General features: G+C 37.8%; 1 protein-coding gene across 2 annotated transcripts in view; it reads left to right on the top strand.

The window, feature by feature from the left end:
- Nucleotides 1-17,315, top strand: part of TMEM245 (transmembrane protein 245) — a 126,581-nt gene extending 109,266 nt beyond the window's left edge. For both annotated transcript variants that reach the window (XM_034761374.1, XM_034761373.1), the window contains 4 exons: nucleotides 8,228-8,328; nucleotides 10,411-10,585; nucleotides 14,624-14,818; nucleotides 15,299-17,315. In XM_034761374.1, coding sequence (XP_034617265.1) covers nucleotides 8,228-8,328; nucleotides 10,411-10,585; nucleotides 14,624-14,818; nucleotides 15,299-15,344 — 517 coding nt within the window. In that variant the 3' untranslated portion in view covers nucleotides 15,345-17,315. The remainder of the gene's footprint in view (nucleotides 1-8,227; nucleotides 8,329-10,410; nucleotides 10,586-14,623; nucleotides 14,819-15,298) is intronic.
- The last annotated feature ends 3,489 nt before the right edge of the window (nucleotides 17,316-20,804 follow it).

Genomic DNA, 20,804 nt, shown 5'->3' with positions numbered 1-20,804 from the left:
TGTACCAGAATCTGTGCTTTGGCCTTGGTGGTGAAAACCTTTCAGATTCACATTCCAAATTAATTCAGTGATGTTTCAGGTTATGTGCAGAATGAGGCAGACCCTAGCTCTTAGGAAAGGGTGAACTACCTGATGATCACATTGGAGTGTTAATTTTGAAACCTAATGATAATTTAAATATCATAATTAACTGTTGGTTAATTACTGCTGCTGATTTTAACAGAAATAACGAACTAATATGCTTATTTCACAACTTAAAATAGCCTCCCATACCTTCCTATGTTCCAAAATCCTAAACTATCCATTGCTTTATTTATTTCAAATCTCCAGTTTTCCCTGAATGGCTGTAATGGCTGGACTAATACCATTCTCTGAGTGTGGCCTAGAGGATAGAGCATGGGACTGAGACTCAGTAGACCTGGGTTTTATTCCCAACTGTGCCACTGAACTAATGGTTGACCTTAGGCAAGTCACTTCCCCTTCCCCTCTCTGTGCTTCAGTTTCTCCATCTGTAAAATGGGGTAATGATATTGATCTCCTTTCTAAAGAGCTTTGAGATCTATTGATGAAAAGCATTAGATAAGAACCAGTTATTGTTGAAAACTAATGTTCAGGGTGAATATAAACTTAATTTTAATATAAAATTAAATAATAAAAGGCATATTTCAGTTTATTCATTCATTTTACTCTGCAAATCCTCCTCCCATTTATTTTTTAATTTATCCAGAGCTACTTCAGAATTTCTAGTCTTCGGCAACACTCCAGTGCAGCATTTAGGTCAAGCTGCAAAAAACATATGGGACCTTCATAATATACGGTACTACTCTCAGTGCACAAAATCACTTGTCTGAGGAAAATATTATCCTCTTCTAGGCTCTCTCTAAACTAGGGAAATCAGGTATATTTAGCTAGCTGGTTGTGTAAGAGCTTCCATATTGTTTTCTAACAAACAAGGTCAATATTGTAACTGACATAGGTTGTTCATTCTGTTTTTGTGGTTACCATCTGCCTCATGTGCCTGACCTTCTAGTCATCGCTCAACCAGATATATCGACTAGCATTATATGGGGATCAGTAATTTAAAAAGCTAAAATTTCTTTCCCCAACGAGACAGCAGGTTTCCAGAAAGTGTTGTTTGTGTATTTTCATTCTCATCCAGTTCTCCTCTGGATTGTATATAAATAAACATATATAATATTTATATATCTGTATTATAAGTGTATATAAACAGAATTACATACAATTAAGGTATGAAATTATATGAGGCCTATTATATAATTGGGTAAAAGATATATATTAAAATTACATGAATAAATACAAGTATATTTAAATACCATGTAATATAAAGATGCTTAATTATACCTTATATAAAACTATACACAGGTGTAGGGGTGTGTGTGTGTGTGTGTATAAATATAAATAAATGAATGTGCAACTTTAACTAAGGCATTTTGAGAGATTAACTATGTAACTTTAACTTTCTCCTCATTATATCGCCTCTGCAGATCCACATGTTAGGAGTAACAAGCACTATCTTACAAATTGCCACCCCTCTCAATGCAGTAAACTATCAGGGTCATGCATGTGCATGCTCCTTGGATGCAAAATAAAATCTCTACCTGATAGCAATCCCTCATTTCCTCTCTTCACCAGCCTGAGCAGTCACACTCCTAACCAACTCTCTGCACGGGATTAGTATAACTCTTTTTTTAATTGTTTAGTAATATTGTGGCAGACTATTGCTTGAATAGGCAGGGAGGATCTTGGTCTAGCTATGACAAGATGCAGTAAATCTCAGGAATGGTGCACCATGAACAAGGTCAATGCTTTCTCATCTGCTTGTGGAGGAGTGAAAACCACCTTAAGTTGCTACTATGAACAGGCCTGAGTGGTCTTCAAAGGAATCAGTGGTTGGATTTTTTGTTTTTTTTGTTTTGTTTTGTTTTTTTGTTAAGTGGACTAATCCGTATGTAAATTTGCTTGTCACAAACTGGAACACACAATGTTCAGTGTTCTGTGCCAGAGAATGTAGACACATTGAAATGGCAGGACAGGACCTGAGTGATCTTGTTCACTTCAACAGATGTAGTTCTTGGATATATTATCCCTCTTCAGGAATCTACATTTTGTTGTTCTTCAAGCCCAAGTCTCTCCTAATAGTGTGGTTGCTGGGCTGTTGAAGCTGGGGTCACTGTGGTTATGTCTACACTGCCATTAAAAACCTGCAGCTGGCCCGTGCCAGCTGACTGTGGCTCAGAGGCTGTTTAATTGCAGTGTAGATGCTCGGGGTGGAGCCCCGGGCTCTAGAATGCGGTGAGGTGGGAGGGTTCCAGAGCTTGGGCTGCAGCCTGAGCCCAAATGTCTACACCTCAATTAAAAAGCCTCTTAACCTGAGACCTGCAGCTAGCCAGTGCCAGCTGACTGGAGGTCTAATTGCAATGTAAATGTACCCTGCGTTTCTTTAGTCAATCACATCTTTGCTATTGAAATTATGGGAAACATCTTCTAAGGAGTCATGTTGGAGGAAGTCTTTTCAACCTGATACAGAGTCTAAACTTAAGGCTGGCCCAATTCTGTTTCATTGACTGATTTATTTTGGAACATTTTATGGCTCATAAAGACAATCCTTTGTTGATTTACAGCTAAAGTGTACATAACTATCTCTGCTTACCTTTTTACTGTGCAGGGGATGGGGCCAAGTCTCTCCCCTCCCCTCTTCTCCCCCCTCCCCCCAACCTAGTACATAGTAAAATGGCTTCTTAAGGATGTGGTAGAAGTATATTTCCAGATTTGTAAATGGATGAGTTTGTTGTTTTTAAACTTAATTTTCACAAGTCTCCTACAATTTGAAAACTCATCTACCTATTCCTTCACATTGCACATTCACAGTTTTTCTTTGTGGCTGTAACATAAGCCAAGCTCTGATGACACACATGCTTGATCCTGATTACACTTTCTCCTAAGGACCAAAGTAGTGTTGATCTCCTATCATTTTGTTTAGTTGAGTGGTCTCCGAATTTTACTGAATCAGTCAATTACTTTGCCATAATTTTTCCTTTCACATCTTCATGGTGGAATTGGATATATAAAGAAATATTACTAGTTTTTTTTTTCTTGATAGGGCAAACTTTTTTAAGAGGGCTAAAAGATTGTGGCTTTTCACAAAAAATCTTAACGAACAAGCTGTTTCAGTTCTGCTACTTGTACAAATAAGAAATGAGCTGCAAAACATCATTCTCTCAATACTCAGTCTAGATCGGATGTTCCGTTTTGAAGAGTAGTGCTTCAGTCTTTTAAATTAACAGCTTTCCTTCAGGATTTTCACTGCTAGCTAGTCATTTCCTACAGCAGGCTTCATGCTCAGGCAGTGCGATAAAGGAGAGAAGTTGCCTACCAGTAACTTTTTTTCTGAATGTATTGCCTCTCCATATCTATCCTGACCCCTCTTGTTTGGAGAATTAAGAGACGTATCCAGAGCTGGAAATTGACAGGTATCTAGGGTGTGAGAGCATCAGTTTAAATTACTCAGTTCCTGTGTCCATGCTCCCCATTACAATTGCAAGTGTGGCTACCTTTGTGTATTACATAAAGTTTTAAGTAATACATGATGTTTAAACAGTTGCTATCCCTTTTTAGTATTACGATGCACAAAGTATAAACACCCCCCAGTAGTTCCATTATTTAAACAAGTGAACGGGGTTTTAATTGTAGTAAGGTTCTCCTCAGTGACTAACAAAAATGTGTAAAGCTTGTTCTTGTTAGCGTCTCTCTCCTGGGTTTGTATGAGGCAGAATATTGGAGTTCCCCTGTTTCAAATAATGTCTCTATTCATTCTCTACAGGATAACTGATAGTAAAAGAAATTTTATTTTTTACTCCCCAGATGTCTTTTTCTCTTCCTTTCCCTAACTTCATACTTATAATTTATGGTTACTACCAGTTCTCCCAGTGTACTGACTCCCTTCCGCAAGTTACCTGCCTGTGGTGGGTCCTGCTGTTGCCAAATGGCACTCTGATAAAAGCGGCATTTTCAGCTTCGTCATTAGTTTGCAGTCTTGTAGCCAACTTAATAACTAAGGCAGAGGATTTTTGCTAAAGCAGGTGGCTGGGGGATGACTGAAAAGTTGACTTCTTTTCTTTTCCTTTTGTGTATCTCCTGAACCTCTCTGAGAGACTAAAAGTAAATCAAGTATTCTAGGTTGCCTGAGCTCCCTTATCTCTATTACAGTGAAGATACCTGGCCACTGCGCTGTGGCAGGCCACCAGCTGGCTTCTGACATGCTATTCACTGTACTATATTTTACAAGTTGTTGGAACAGCATATTTTTTTCCAATTTTTAATTATATTCGCATCCAGTGCACAGAGTGCAGGTACCCTAGGTATAAAAACATGTTGGTAATTTAGGATAGTGTCCAATAAATTGATCCCTCATAGGTCCACTCTACTGCCTCACATGAAAACTCTCCCTCTGGCCCAGTCCACTTGCTCCTCTTTCCCCAGTACTCAGGAAAAACTTGAGAAAACAAATAGGCCTTGTAGAGAGCTCTGGAAGTAAAATAATACTTTCAGCTGAAGCAGATTCCACAGTCCAGAAGCCCTCACTTGTAAATATCGTCCTTCCGTCTTTCCTCTGTGTGACTAGCAGCTGTTTGCCTCATGTGACCTCAGAGGTATCTCATGGGGGAAAGGTAGTGTGAGGTAACCAGGAGCCAACTCATTTAAGGCCTAATTAGAGAAAATAACCGTAAATTTCACTAAGAAATTAACAGGCAGCTCTAGCCTCACTGCATTAATTCTAATCCCGTACTAACTGGAAAAAGTCAGGAATCACCATAGTAGAATCTACAACTTTATGGCTAAGTAGAAATGAGAAAAATGTATTTTTGGCCACTGCTGCTATGTAACTATCCAGAAATCCGTGGGGATCCAGCATGATCCCCACTCCCTACCCCCGGATTTTGAGCTTGAATGGCACAAGGTGAGCACTCTTACTATTCTTTTGTTTTCTCATGTGTGTTCCTTTTGCGGTTAAGTAAAACCAAGAATATCAAGATATGCCATACACTGTTCTTGAATTTCTGTAATCCCATTTACAGACCACAGCTCATCCACATGGTGTTCCTAAGTGATACATTTGGCTTTCTGATTTTGTTGAAACATGTCAAGACTGAGGAACATTCACAGCTCCCTATTGGATTACACATCTGAGGAGCTTCAAAAGCTCAAATTAATCTTTTCGGTGTGAATGAAAATGTTAGCTTGCAAAATTGGCTCAAAAAGGTCTTCCACTTTTTATGGTAATATAGAACTTTATGATTTTTGCACAAAACCACTCTGAGGGTCTGTCATCACAAAGATGGAGGAGATAATGCATAATGTTGATATCCGTTACCAAAATGACTAACTGGGCTCACATTCAGAGATGTTCTTCATGATTATGATAGCAGAAATTGGATCCAAATGTTGAGAAGTTTTGAGTGTAACAAATTTAAGCTTGTCCAGTCAATTTCCTGGGTTTTATTATTCTAATGGCATATGCATAATGAATAATTGGCTTATCAGTGTAAACACTATCAGACTTACTTAAAAGCTCTGCCTACTGCATTATCAATAAGTAATTAACAAAAATAACTTATCTAAGTAAATACACAGCTCTAAAGATATGTAGTGATGATTTTTTTATAGTCTCACTGAGATTAGTTCTTAGTGATCTTTGCAGATTACATACTCATTGTAACGCTGGCATACTAAGAAAATATATTAGCTATTGCTAATTATAAAAGACATGTCTGAAATGCCTTTATTTTAAGCTCCGAGTGCAGGGCATAAGTGGATGCAGTTCTTACAGATTTCACTTTGTTATTAAAATCAATTTGATCCTCTATTTCCAGTGCTTTCCTGTGTGCCGAAAGCAGATTTGCAATGGTTTTCTAATACACAGTTATATTTAGAAATCCAAAGGGTTTTTTTGGCTCATGGAGTTGTTTCTGTTTACTATTGCATTTATCACAGTAGGACAGTCCTCTCTTCTTTCATAGGCTATGGGGAAATTTTAAGTGACTGAGTACCCAAAAACCTCTTTCAAGTAGCTGTAGATGGAACAGTTTAATTTCAAGTGAGGTTGGTACCTCAGACATCTGCCTCAAACCAGAGCTCATAAACTGAAAACTAATATCCATCCACTCTCAAAAATCTCTTTGGAGACATCTATCATGCTAATTTTGGCAAAGTATACAAGCATCTTCTAAGAGAGAGTAAGCAGAGAGACACTGTGGGGATACTTTTCAGTGATTTTTTTGGCTAGACATATTAACCTCAACTTTATTTGTGTAAAAAGAAGAACAGGAGTACTTGTGGCACCTTAGAGACTAACAAATTTAAATCCACTCCATACGGCTAAATGCAGTGCCTTGCATAATGACAGGTTTCAGTAGCAGCTCATATTCAGTTTCAAAGGACAGTATAAACCTGAGGATTTAAAAGTTTTATATTAACCCATACTGAAACTTGGGTTCCCACAACCAATGTTTAAGTATTAAAGCGTAACGTAATCCTCCTAATTATGATTTTTCTTATTTTGAAGGCTCCTGACAAGTTATATAGCAATTAAAAAAAAAAATTCACTTCCCCAATTAGGTGCCTAACTTAATGGTTGCAGACCCCGATTCTTATTATAGAGAAGAAGGGTTTGCTTCATCATTAGAAGGGAACGCCTTGGGATGGTTCAGGAGCTAGAAGGGCCTGACAGAGGAGGAAACTACTTTGTCAAGAGCTTAGGGATTAGGCGAAGATGGGAGGGAAGAGACGAATTCTTAGTGTTACCGGTAGGAGAGCCCGGTATAGGTAGGTATAGCTGAAATGGTATTTTATTCCTTCCTTCCGGGCTTGGTGGTACATATGTAGCACTACCTCTTTGTGAGCAACTGTGAAGGCTTTCCTCACCAAAACCTAAGTCACTGATCTAAAGATCTTGGACATGTAAACAATTGCGTCTGTAGTTGGTTTCCAGGGTTTAAACTAACACTTGCCACACTAGTTTTGAGAAGCTAGTGGGTAAAAAAACCAGGAATTTCAGTTAATCAGAGCAGAACTTATCTGAAGTGTCAGAAAAAATATACGATTTATTTTGATAGTGTAAGTAATTAAAAACAGAACTAGTTCTGTAAACACTGTCATTACAAGAAAATTATATTCTTTAAACTTTTGTAGTGAAAACTGGCATATTGCGTTCAATGTAATAGAAAAGGAGAGTGCAGAAATAATGCTGATTGTTTTATCTGATAGTTGAAATATGATAGTATCTTAATATTTTGAAATTTTTACACAAGCTCTGACGTTTAGCTTGCTTAATGTAATTGTTTTTCTTTGTAAAGATTTGAGCTGTTTCCTTCTAGCATAACTTAAAATATATTGTATATTTTGCATTAACCAGGACACGAAATATTTTATTTCAGACTATGCTTTCCCCATGTGGTACTATGGCAAATGAGATCAACAACGTTGCAAACCACTCCCTCCCCACCCTGCCACCCATATTGATCTGAATTTGTTAACTTTCAGGTCACTGGGCAAAACTTTTTTTTATTTTTTCCTCTGCCATGTCTTTTCTGGGCAAGTGGCTGAATGTTTTGTGTTGGATGACGAGCTTCTAGTTTAGGTGTGTTTGAGGATTTCATATTTGAGACATTAATCCTAATTTTTAAGTCGTGTATATATACCCACAGCTTCACATAGGTGCATTTTAAATTACTAGATATACATAAATTCCTACAAAAACATTTGATACATTATACAGCTCCTAATATGTGGGAGTCAGGTGGCAGCAGGGAGAGGATAGCAGGAGGAAGTTGAAATCATTGGGGTCTTAAGCCCCAGCAGAGAGATGATGTAGATGATGATTAGCAAGGGAAGACACATAAAGCTAATAAGTAGAGCTGTGTGAATAACTGAATCTTCAGCTTGCAGGCAGTTTAGAAAAAATTGGGGGGGGGGGGAATCATTCTGGGTTAACAGAATCTGACAACTGTGAAAATTTTGGCAAATCAAAAAAATCCACTTTGAGTTGAACGCATCCTTTGGCATAGGGAATAAATGGATAATTTATTCATCATTAGAATTGAATCAAGTAACTTACTTCACTAGTAGTATGATGCACTTGGACATGTGTTTTGATATTTCCCCCACTTTTGTAATCAGTAGTTTAATTGGGTTCCTTTGATCATTCTAGAGGTGTGTTTGATGCTTCTCTCAAAATGGCTGGGTTCTATGGACTGTACACCTGGCTCACTCACACTATATTTGGAATTAATATTGTCTTCATACCATCAGGTAAGAACCAAAACAAATGTTATTTATTTTACTGATGGTAGCTATGTATCCTTTTATTGTGCAGTGGCAGTAGTGATTAAATATTGCCCGTATAAAGACCTTTGTTTGAAATATTAATAATTACACATGCAAACTATGCTAAAAGAACTTTAAGATTTCAAATTCAAGCACTCAGAAGTAAGGAAATGCCAGAACTAAGGTTTGTTGTGCGGTCCTAGGCTCACCAGACATCTTGTCCTAATCTACTCCTTTCCCTCCAACAGTCTAGTTTTTGACCCTTCTGCAATAAGACTGCTTCCTTTGCCACGGTTTGAGAGTGCCATTTGGGGGTTGTCATTAAGAGCACAGGAGAAGGGAGGCTTTTTGTTGTCGGCGCCATTGCCTGGCCCCACTCCAGCCTGGAGCAGCCGCAATGGGGGAAGTCTGTCTTTGCTCCTGTAGCCGTGGGCTAGAGAGAGCATGTGGTCTGTGAGGATGGCATATGCAAAAGCCTGTCTCTAACACGCACACAAGCTGTGAGGGAATGAAGCATGCTCGCTTACTCTGTTGCGTTGGCGTATGCCCCATCTGACATTAGCAGCTGTAAGAGTCTGGAGCATGCTCAGTGAGGACAGAATCCTTTTTTTTTTTTAAGCACCTACATTTTCTGAAATCTCTACTTTTCAAAGACTTACAGGTCAGTCAAATTTGGGCATATGTCCTGGGGACAGCAAAAGCCACATCCCTGGCAGATTTCCAGTCCCTGCTCTAAAGCATGGGATGGTAGAGCTGTTCAAAGAATTTTTTCCTAGCCTCATTCTTGGAAATGCTGAAGCTTTTATTAAAGGGGGCGGGGGACGCGGAGGCCCACCTGAGACAGGCAGATGGCATGACATGTAAAATTTCAGTGGAAATGATTAAAGTTTAGCAAAGTTGTAAGCAACTGAAAACGGCCTTTAAAAAAGGGAAGTGTTGGGCAACCATAATAACAGGTAGCTTTACGAGCCCTGTCTATAATAAAAATATAAATAATTTTTTTAAATTTCCATATTTCTGATCACAACTGTATTGGTGTATAAATAGTACTCCTGGGGGCCTTCTGTGCCAAAAAGTAAAATTCTGTGCACAATATTTTAAAATGCTGCACAATTCTACAATGTTTATTTGTCAAAATAACACTACATAATCACTCCAATTTCAATTATTTTTGTGATTTATTTCAAAATACCTGTCAGTAAGAATGTCTGTAACAATACAGACACACACAAAGATTCCCCCAGAAGTAGAGAGTTAAAGAAATGTCTGACAACCCAGTTCCTGTTTCTCTGCTCCCTTTCCCTGCCCAGAGCCCAGCTGCGAGCCTCCCCTGCCCCCAAGCCAATACATCTGAACCCTCTCCCTCCCACAAGAGCCCAGCCACGGGGGGCCCCCCTTGCCCAAATACCCTTCCCACCCCCCAAGTTCAGGGATCCAGAGGGAGAAACAGTCTGATGCTCAGTCCTAGGCTTGCATGGAGTTTCCTAAGCACTACCCTTTCCGTCCCTCAGAGTGTGCTGGGAACTGCAGCTGTCAGGAACCCTTTAGCTCTATCCCCCTCCCCCCAGCAGTGTCTTCTGTGTGTGAGCTGGGCTCTGCTGGGTCTAGTGGCCCCTAGTGGTAGCCAGCAGTGCTGCAGCCCATTTCTGTGGGGGGGAAAGGAAATTCTGCGCACACAACGTTAATTTCTGCAAAATTCTGCACAATTCAGAATTCCCCCAGGAGTAAAATAGAAGTTTCTACCTTGGGTTGAAAAGACTGCTTCTCCTGCTTGTTTTTTTTATTCACATCCATTTTTATGTCACAATCAAACATTTTTGATATGGAAAGAATTTAGGTATCAGAATTTTGGAGAAGGAGTAATAACCAAAAAAAGGAAGAGTTGTATACTCCAAAGACCTGATCTGCAACTTTTTTTTGTGCCTTATTCCAAGCGGTCCCATTGATTTAAATGTGGCTATTTGCACAGTAAAAGTGGCAGAATCTGACCCGCAGTATTTTTTGTAAAATATGTTTTCTGATCTCTCCTTCCTAACTTCTGACTTACGGTGTACTCTATTATGTTAGCATTGGCAGCAATCCTTGGAGCTGTTCCATTTCTGGGAACATACTGGGCAGCTATACCTGCAATTCTAGATCTGTGGCTCACCCAAGGAGAAGGATGCAAAGCCATTTTGCTCTTGGTTTTTCACCTGTTGCCAACGTACTTTGTAGACACAGCAATCTACTCCGATATATCAGGGTAAGTATCTCACTGAAGACCTCTCAAAGCATGCTATTTTTTTTATGTTGGATCACATTCTTGTCTTAATTAACTTTTGTCCAAACTATAGTGGTGTTTCCAGTGTTTTAAGCACATGAACAGGTTTATTGAAACCATATAATAATAATAATTAATAACAATCTTACTTTTCAGAATGTCAGTAGTACCACAACACTCTCCTCTCTACCCAACCAGTCAGCAGTAATCTGCATGTTTAAGTCTTACATCATACTCTGAAAGTCAGCCAACTCTGGCTTTGCTTGAGCAGAATGGAAACAAATACAGTATATATGGCAATTCCTATGTTCCTGTATCAGACCAATGGTCCATCTAGTCCAGTACCTTCATTCTAGAATGGCCAGTACGAGATGTTTCAGAGGAAGGCACAAGAAACCCAGTAGTAGGCAACTATGGATTAATCAGTCCATAGTGAACATTTCTTCCAAACTCCCTTCATGTGGAGGTTGAATTATGATCTGTACTGCATACAGGTGTGGTTGCCTCATCTCAAAAAAGATATACTGGCATTAGAAAAGGTTCAGAGAAGGGCAACTAAAATGATTAGGGGTTTGGAACGGGTCCCATCTGAGGAGCGATTAAAGAGGCTAGGACTTTTCAGCTTGGAAAAGAGGAGACTAAGGGGGGATATGATAGAGGTATATAAAATCATGAGTGGTGTGGAGAAAGTGAATAAGGAAAAGTTATTTACTTGTTCACATAATATAATTTTATTTGGTGGCCCCTATTTCTTAATTGGCAGCAGGCTTAAAACAAATAAAAGGAAGTTCTTCACACAATGCACAGTAAACCTGTGGAACTCCTTGCCTGAGTAGGTTGTGAAGGCTAAGACTATAACAGGGTTTAAAAGAGAACTAGGTAAATTCATGGAGATTAAGTCCATTAATGGCTGTTAACCAGGCTGGGTAAGGAATGGTGTCCCTAGCCTCTGTCTGTCAGAGGGTGGAGATGGATGGCAGCAGAGAGATCACTTGATCATTGCCTGTTGGGTTCACTCTCCCTGGGGCACCTGGCATTGGTCGCTGTCGGTGAACAGGATGCTGGGCTGGATGGACCTTTCTTCTGACACAGTATGGCCATTCTCATGTTCTTAAGTAGGCATACCAGAGTTTGGGGCTTTCCTTAAGAATGTTCTGGCACTAACCACCAGATGTAAAAATCTAGGGACTACAAGTCAGATTTTTAAAGGTATTTAGATTCCTAAAGATACAGATAGGCACCTAGCCCCCATTGTAGGAGTTCAGAACCTACATGCTGTTAGAAGTCCCACTACGCACCTATCTGCAACTTGAGGCACCTAAATACCTTTTAAAACCTGGCCCTAACAGCTTGATCTTCCCTCTGATTTCAACTGTTGAGAGAGAAGAGAAACTCCAAACCTATGTAGGGTCAAATCCAAACCCTTCAGTTGCATCCAGAATAATAAGCAGGCAGCTGAAACTTTCAACTTTCCAATTAGAGCTCGTTGCAGTGATCTAGTCTGGAGGTGACAAAAATAACTCTGGTTGAGGTCCGCATCTGCAAGGAATAGTCACAACCTTGTAGTGATGTACAGATATAAAAATATGTTCTTAGGCACTGCTGCTGTCTCTGCCTTTAGGAGTAATTGCATATCTAGTATAACTCTAAAATTATTTTAGCCAGATGCTGGAACAGCTTAATTTTTATTATAATGGACCTAGGGATGTTCATCAAATCAAAGCATTAGGTAGACTGCTTATTTCTATTATCTGGGAAGACCAGATTTGCCATAGTCTTAAAATCTTTTGGTCTCATCCAACTGGGCCAGGTAATGATACTGTGCAGAGAGAACTGGTCCTTGAAAATATACGTAGTCTTAAGTTTCTTCAAACTATTGCACTGGTTGCTTTTCTCATGAATTTGTTCCAGTAAGTGAAGTATAAATTACTACGGTTCTCCAATGATAGATTATTTATGCTTGTAGGGACAGTGGTCATTAAAACGCCAATCACCTCATTCTTCCATTTAGTCATTAGAATTTTTTCAGCTGTAATGAGATGGCTCTGTTTACTGCCTATAAAATGCCTCTGATAGAGATGAATTTACTAAGGGTTAGAGAAGAAACCCTACTGTTCCCATTAAATAAAACAAAAACACTCTGCTGCATTGTAGATTCGATTAAGTGCATTAGAAATAGTTATAATTGGGTTATGCAGGGTTTTCTAAATGTATAAACTGATATTAGTTGTATCTCATCAGGCAACTTGTTGCAGCAGCTGCCTATGTAATTTAACAACCTGGACCAAAAGAATTAAAGTTGACACAACCGTTGAAAAAATTTACAAAGAGTTAAAGTATTCAGCAATTAGTCACAAGTTCACTTTTTTTTAATGAGGGTAACAAAAGGTCTGTCTAAATCACACCCTCTCATAATCAAATTATCTACTCCTGCCCCTGCTGCGTATTAGATCTGATTTATGTCACAAGTGAAGCTGAGTTGTGTTATGTTTTGAGCTCCCACTCTGTGCAGTAGTGACAAAGATCAGAACAGCAATAGTGCAGGTGGCATAAGTCGGGACTGTGGTGAGTCTTTGGTGCTTTGTGTAGAAGTTTGACAGCAACCGCCAGAGCTCTGCCTGACTAGCCAATATTCTCATTCCCTTATATTCAGTTCCAAAACCACCCCTCAAAATGTGTACTACTTAATTTACTGCAAGCTTCTCCACACAATTCCTTATTTATTGTCAGTATGCTAGCTTATGTGCTGTAAGTATGCACAGCAGGCTAGGTTTTGTTTTTTGCATAATACTGTTGGTTGGGTTTTAGTTTTGTGCTTTGGAACTGTTCCATTTAATTTGAACTCCTAAAGTATGGCAGTGGTGGGAGGAACAGATAAAATATTCTCATTTTGACTCATTTTTAATCATCTCTTTAGGACACATCACTTAGGAGTGGTTTCTAGATACTAGATTAACTAGTTGGGGGGGTGGGTTTTTTTTACTAGGAGTGGTAGAAAGTTTTGAAATTTTGAATAATTTTTTCCCTGATGTTTTTAGATGTGTTTGAAATTTCCCCTCCTCTTTTTAAACAACTATGGACCAAGTTTTAATTTCAAGTTTCAGCTTAATTTTGAATTTAAAAGGAAACTTTTTGAAAATAATCAGATATTCCTCCTTTTTCTCTAACCCAGCTGTACTCATGGATGCCTTTCCATCGTACATTTGTGTGTGGGATCGTGCCAAGTCTTTAATCATGTGGTTACCTCCCTGCAAGTGGCTCATTTGCCATCTTTTATATGTAGTGTTGGCTTCTTCTGCTGTAGGATTTCCTTAGCGAAGCAGGGCTTTAGTATTGGCAGTATTTTGAATGGCAGCTTTAGTATTGCTGTATAGAACAGTGATGGTGAGAGCCAGGCCTTAATACATAAGGGCATCGTCTTTGAGATACTTGCTACAGTCTTTGAGAGGAGTTATTAGGCTGCTCCCAAGCCTGTGTTTCCTAAATGGCTTTACGATATTTTCATTCGTTTACCCATTACCATTCTGCAAATAAAAACGAATTCTAATGAGAGAATATGAAATGTTGTGAATCTACAAACTACTTTTGTTAGCGTGCGTACATTTTAGGGCACACATGACATGTCATCGTTTAGTAATTAGAGGTTACATGAAGACACATGTTGCCAGCCATCTTATAAATTGTCATTCAAAAATCTTTACAAAGATTGTGTTTTATGATTAGCCTTGAGCATTTCATTTTGAAATCTGAAGCCTACCTAGAGGCAACTACTTGTAACAGAGACTGTTCCTTCTACAATATGTGGAAAGTTTCTACTGCATTGTGGACATTACCAAGATCAAATACTAATTAATAATACAGGAATGTTTGTACTCGCAACATTTATAGCAATCTGTAGTTCCATCAGTTTGATATGCTAAATAACATTTGCTAATCAATCCACATTTCCATAAATAATGATATTTGTGGTTATAAAATATTGCTCTATAGTAACTTATTCTCCTTATGCTGTAATTCCAGAGGTGGCCATCCCTACCTGACAGGCCTCGCAGTAGCTGGTGGAGCATATTACCTAGGATTGGAAGGCGCGATCATAGGACCCATACTGCTTTGTATACTGGTGGTTGCCTCTAACATATACAGTGCCATGTTAGTGAGTCCAACAAATTCAGTTCCCACCCCATCACAAACACCATGGCCTCTGCAGATATATCAGTAAGTAATAGATTAGTGTGATGTGGAGTGAATCACAGACCGTGTAAAAACAAACAAACTTATTATAAATAGAAAACTATTCATTGTGGGTTTGCGAAAGGGTTTTAGGAAGAACTTGTTTTTCTATAATACTCTAGAAATAAAAACTAGGGGGTGGATTGTGGTTTCCAAAGCAGTGTAAAGAATGTGACTGCAACCATTGATATAAATAACATAAGGGGGCAAGATTAGCGATTGTGGGCTTGATCCTGCATTTTACTCATACGTATAAAACCGATATCTCCAATGGGGGCTACTCAGATGAACAGAAAATAAAGAATAGGTCCCATGGCAAACTTCTGTCTAGTTTTGCAATTATGTTCTAAAGCTTTCCATGTTTATGCAGTCTCACAATATACGGTAATCTTGCAACTATGCATTTCATAATCCTCTTCCCTTTGTTTGTTTGCTCTCCCTTAGTAAGTGAATATTTTCTTTCAGGCCATCTAGAGAGAATCCTGAAGAGATTAAAATGGCCACAGAGTGAGATTTACACCATCTTGCACCTGATCAACATGAAGTTGTCACACTCTTCTACCTGGATAGAGTTCAGAACAGTCGTGGCCTTCTGTCCCTCTTCCAGCTGTGCCTAGTGACAGCTCATAGTGAAGCACAGTTTAAAACAAACCCTCACATCTGCTGGCCTTACATTATTAAGCACTTTGCCTTTGCAACAGAGACTGTCTGCTTCCCATCACTTTGCATATTAACACATAGACTTAAAGTTCAGATGCCTTGTATGTAGATTTTTTTTCTTCATACAAAGATCTTAAGAAGGACAAGTAATATCCACTGAATCAAGGTTGCCATCTGCTGAAATGACTAACTTGGCTTTTATTTCTTTGGATGTTTGCATTATTAGACTTATAGTAATTTTAAACAAGTTAAACCCCCAAGTCTTTTGTTGCTGAAATCTTTAGTTGATCTAAGGGTGTATTTACTTGTAGAGATGCTAAAACTTTTAAAGGTGTGAAGCACCTGCTATTAAAAGAAAATATAGTATAATTATCTGCTGCTTCTCAAAGCATTTCTTTTGAGAGGTGTGACAGTCACCATTCAATTAATAACACTTGAAGCTTATTTATGGTACACTAATAGTGTTTATACTGTCAGGGAGTGATGCTTCCACTTGCAGATTGTGTTAAGTATCAGTTATCCTCACGTGGAATAGGAGTATTTGTAAAAACAGTTTAATCCTTGAGTTCACTTTTGCAGTTAAACTTAGTTCTGTTTTGGTTTATTGATAAAGCTTAATTTAATGCACCAGGGTCTCAGTAAGATGATGTACACGAAGTCCCAATGGATTCTTGCCAAATTTAACCAAAGGACTTAAATATTTCCAGGCAGAAGTAATATTGGATTACCATATCTAATTACAGTATTTGGAAGATGCTGAATGATTGTGTTCGCACAATTTTTTTTTTATTCTCATTTATTGAGAAATCATAATCAAGAAGGTGAGAGATGATGGGGGAAGGGGAAAAGCACAAGACAAGCAGAGATCTCAAATTCCTAAAATGTCGTCTTGTCCTGGGCACCAAATTGAAGTACACTAGAGCTTTTTTTTTTCTTTTTTCTTTTTCTTTTTCTTTTCCCTTCCCCCAAACTGTAGTTGGCTTTAAATTGCAGTTTTAGTGGCACTGAAGGCTTTTCATACCTTGGTTATTGATGCAGGTTTGAAATAGTGGTTTATTGGCACCAAAAAAGTAATTAAATTATTTTTGTGTAAGTTCTTAGACTCAAAAGACGGATACAGCGAGCAAAACTTTTTTACCCCAAATACTTGGTCAAAGAATACATTCAGATCATCAGGCACCAGGTACAATAAATAAGCTGCTATGTAGGTGATATGGTTTTCTTTTCTTTTTTTAATACCAGAGCAAAACCATTCAATTCCTGATTGACTCTACCTTGAATTTATGACAGGGTTTCTTCTTTTCTGATTTATACAAAATACAGGCCATGTCTTGCACTTCATCTCTCCTTGCATTATAAAACAGCTATAGTACAAATCTGTCCATATCATAGACCCAAGTGAGAGAGGTTGTTATAGATCGCTACTAGTTTTTTGATGTGACCGTACATGTATTTATAGATAATATTTCTAAGACTGGATCCTTTGTGCCCTATGTATTGCAGTGTTTTGAGATCAGTTCAGTGTGCTGCAATGCATGGGCACAATTTGTGTAGTTCTGGATGGAATAACTGCCCTAACTTTGAATTTCCTTGCTTCCGTGGAACAAAGTTAGACCCTTTACATTATTCAACATCATTTTGTTTCATAAATGACAATTATAGAAAAAGTCAGGATCTCACTGAGTGTCAATATTCCTGTAGTATACAGACCAGTATATGAATGATAGACTCTTGGAAATTGCTACGTTCTGTTATGTTAGTGTATGCTACCATTCTGAGCAGCATTGCATATCTGTTTTGGTTAATCAGGTCATGGTGTACCCAGGCAACTTCTGAAAAGGGTTGTCACTTGAGAGAAAAATGCTTAAAATATATACAATTAACAAGAATCCATAAGCTTTAATAGTGAGCAAAAAGCAGGAAGAGAAAAGTGTAAAAATATTAAAGATTGTGTTAAGTGTTTTCTACATTAGATAGCATGTTCACATCTAACCTGATCTTTCATAACCCTGTATTACTGAATTTGTGATGTCAGTCATTTCCATGCTACCAGATAGTGATGTCATAAACAAAGGCTGATTTCTTTACTATAATCACAGAGAAGAATCGCTGCTATGGGAGGAGAGTTCTTTTTCAAACACAAGTATCTTCAATAATAGCAAAAAAAAATTAATAAACTGAGAAGACATGTTGTTGCTATTTTGAAATGTTCCTTTCCCAATGTGAAAAAAATCCATCAGTGTGTATAGCATTGATACGATACGCATTGTCTATTTGTTTTTATGCATGCGGTTTTTTTTAAAACAAATACTTGAGGCTTCCAGTCTCCAACGTCAACTAATATTTGCCATTAATAACACAATAAAGCTGTAAATCCACAGTAAACCTAGATTTAAGATCCCAGACTTTGTGCCATGTCTATATCTGAGGAACAAAGACTGTGTCCCATGTCCCTTTGAGGCATGAGGCTCAGTGACCATATAGTAATGAGTCAACTCTGCTTTTAAAATTACCATGTCAAAATACTCAATCACCCACATGCTTACTTAACAAATGTAAAAAATCAGAAACTTTACATATAGATGCCTTATGGAAAAGTATGTTTTTAACGGAATGTTTGTTAGTGTTCAAAAAATAAATTGTCACTAGGATCTAATGACCTGCACATTTTCATTTTTAACATCCATTTTCATTTCTGGAAACATACATCTGAAATGGGTTTTTTTAATCAACTTTCCAGCAACTTAAAAATTACCAAACTAATTTTATCCATGTTGTTCTTTTAAAAAAGGGGAGCAAAGGGGATGGGAAGAAAAAACAATTCTGAATATGATACCTTGTATGAAAAGAAACATCTTTGAGTAATTTTTAACACAGTTATAGATCCCAGGAAAAATGATTTATAGACCCTTCTTTGTGCAGTGGCATTCTGAATAGGGCCCTCCCTCTACGCCATATTTATAGCCTCTATCACAATGAGGCTTGATTTAGAATAATAGTCAAAGTAAACACTGTGTGTGCAATACAAAATCAGTCATGTTAATGAGTTGTTAAAGGAATGCTTATATTTTTATTGGTTGTCATGAGATGGTACTCAGCAGTGAAATAATGATGACAACATAAGGTGTGTCAGCCATGATGCTGTCATGTTTTTCTAGCACATTAGGTTTTTCCTAAGTACAAAGTTATCAATAGCTCTATGGTACTAATGGTTTTTAGCATACATTTCAGTAGATTTATTTCCTCCTTTTTTATTAAATTGGAGTGTTTAGGCACATGAATTTTAGTTAATGATTATTGGATTAGGAAACAGTAATATTTTACAAAACTGCAGACTGCAATAAAAAAAATTGTAGAAAATTTTACTGCTGTCTCCAGTGTTAGCATTTAGTATGTTTATCTTAATTTCCAAAAAAAAAAGTTAATACGGCAAAAATGTTAAATCCTCTATTAAAAAGACGGAGCCTAAATTCAACAGTAACACCTTTGTAAAAAATGTAAATGAAAATTCGGTCCACAGTTAGGGTTAAACTCTTCATCTCCTTAAAAAAAAACAAAATTGCTGCAGTGCTAATCCCTAGCAGTAGGGTCACTAGACTACTTATAAGGCTGTCTCCCCAGTAGACTTAATACAGTGAGGCTGGAAGGACACCATGATGCAAGTGTCCAAGATGGCACTTCACGTCCCTGAGTGGCAGAATGGCCCACCATTGCCTTCATACATATATAGACTGTTTGTATTGTGTGTGATATGTCTGCTTAGGCGCAGACACTCTCACTCCAGAGCACAATGCTGGACTTATGGTAACTACTGTGAATATAGACTATACTTTTTTTAATACGTTTGCATTAAAGATGTGTATTTTTTTAAATTAAAGTTAGAAGACTTTATGGTTAATATCGATGCCAACATTTAATTTTCTGTAGACAGTTTCAGGGAAGCCTGTAGTCTTAAAAGAGAGAATAATGGTTTCCACTCTTCTAGTTACAGTTGACATGCCTTAAACCTACAGATGGATCTTCTCCAGAACTCACTTCTCTTATTTGGTTTCTTATATGAGAATAAAAACAGTATTTTCTCTTCCTCTTTGGGCACTCCAGTGAATTACAGAATGTAACAATGCAATTCCCCTTTCATTCCCAAGTTTTCTGTGAAATAAAATAGCCTATAGTTTTTAAAGTCATGTGGATTTAATCAATCGGGCATTGTTTCTTACTGTCAGTTTTAGTCAGGTTCCTTCATGCTTTATGATGAATGTGTACAAGTATTTTATGAAGATAAAGCAGGTATTTTATGAAGCGTGAAAAATGAGCTAAGTGTTTTTAAAAATCAGAAGTAATGAGGATATTCAAGGATTCCACATTAGGTTTTTTTAAGTGTATACATATGAACATAGTCTGCTTTTCTTCAAATTATTTTTAACTGACAAACTTTCTTTTGTGATTCCTAGGAATAAAATGTGTTGCCAGTGTATATAGTAGAGAGAAACATTTTCTGGAACTGTCTATGTATGGCATACAATAAATAGGTAAAGAGCCTGGGGAGAAACTAGCAAATATCTGATCAGGTGACTAAATAAACTGTTCTGATGTAATAGCGGTACAAAACTAGTCAACACCAGTCTTTCTAGTAACAGCTCAAGAACCAGAATTTAGAGCCTGTTGGTCCTGAAAGTAGTTGCACTGGTCCACCAGAGCACTTCTAGCCTTAATAGGTCATGAAATATCAGGCTTTCAAATCCCCAAATGTTGTTACTCTTTTTTCCTCCCTCACTTATAGAATGACATTTTAGTATCTGGTATTTATGAATTACTAGAATTGGAGATTATTGCTTTATGCCTTTTGTAAAATAGGTTCCAAGATTCAGAGGGTATGCTGCTACAGCAGTCGGTCTGACTCAGGAAAGCATTTCTCTCTAGAGCAAATCCCATTGAAGTCTGTATTAAAGCCATGTGTGTGTTTCAGTGCTGCCCTAAATAGTGATGGACTTAAGCACATGCTTAAGTGCTTATATTCTAGTACTGAAGATGGCAGCATTTAGAATCATGTTGGAATTAAAGCAGGTGGAAGAGGAAAATAGATCTGACACCTTTCCAGTGGAATACAGCATTCATTTTATGGTTCGGATGGGTTTTCAGTATGTTGAATTTAAAACTGTTGTTGTTTTACTGAGTCCAGTCTTGTGTATGTGTGTGTGGGGGGGGTTGTTTTTGGTGTTTTGTTTTCGTCACTGGATGAGGGTGAACTATAACAAGTCTTAGACTTCTAGTAAAAGTAATTTTCATTCCCTGCACAAGGCTTTGACATAGT

The sequence above is a fragment of the Trachemys scripta genome, chromosome 2 (genome assembly GCF_013100865.1).
Source record: "Trachemys scripta elegans isolate TJP31775 chromosome 2, CAS_Tse_1.0, whole genome shotgun sequence".
Classification (NCBI taxonomy): Eukaryota; Metazoa; Chordata; order Testudines; family Emydidae; genus Trachemys; species Trachemys scripta.
This window is presented reverse-complemented; position numbering and strand designations above follow the sequence as displayed.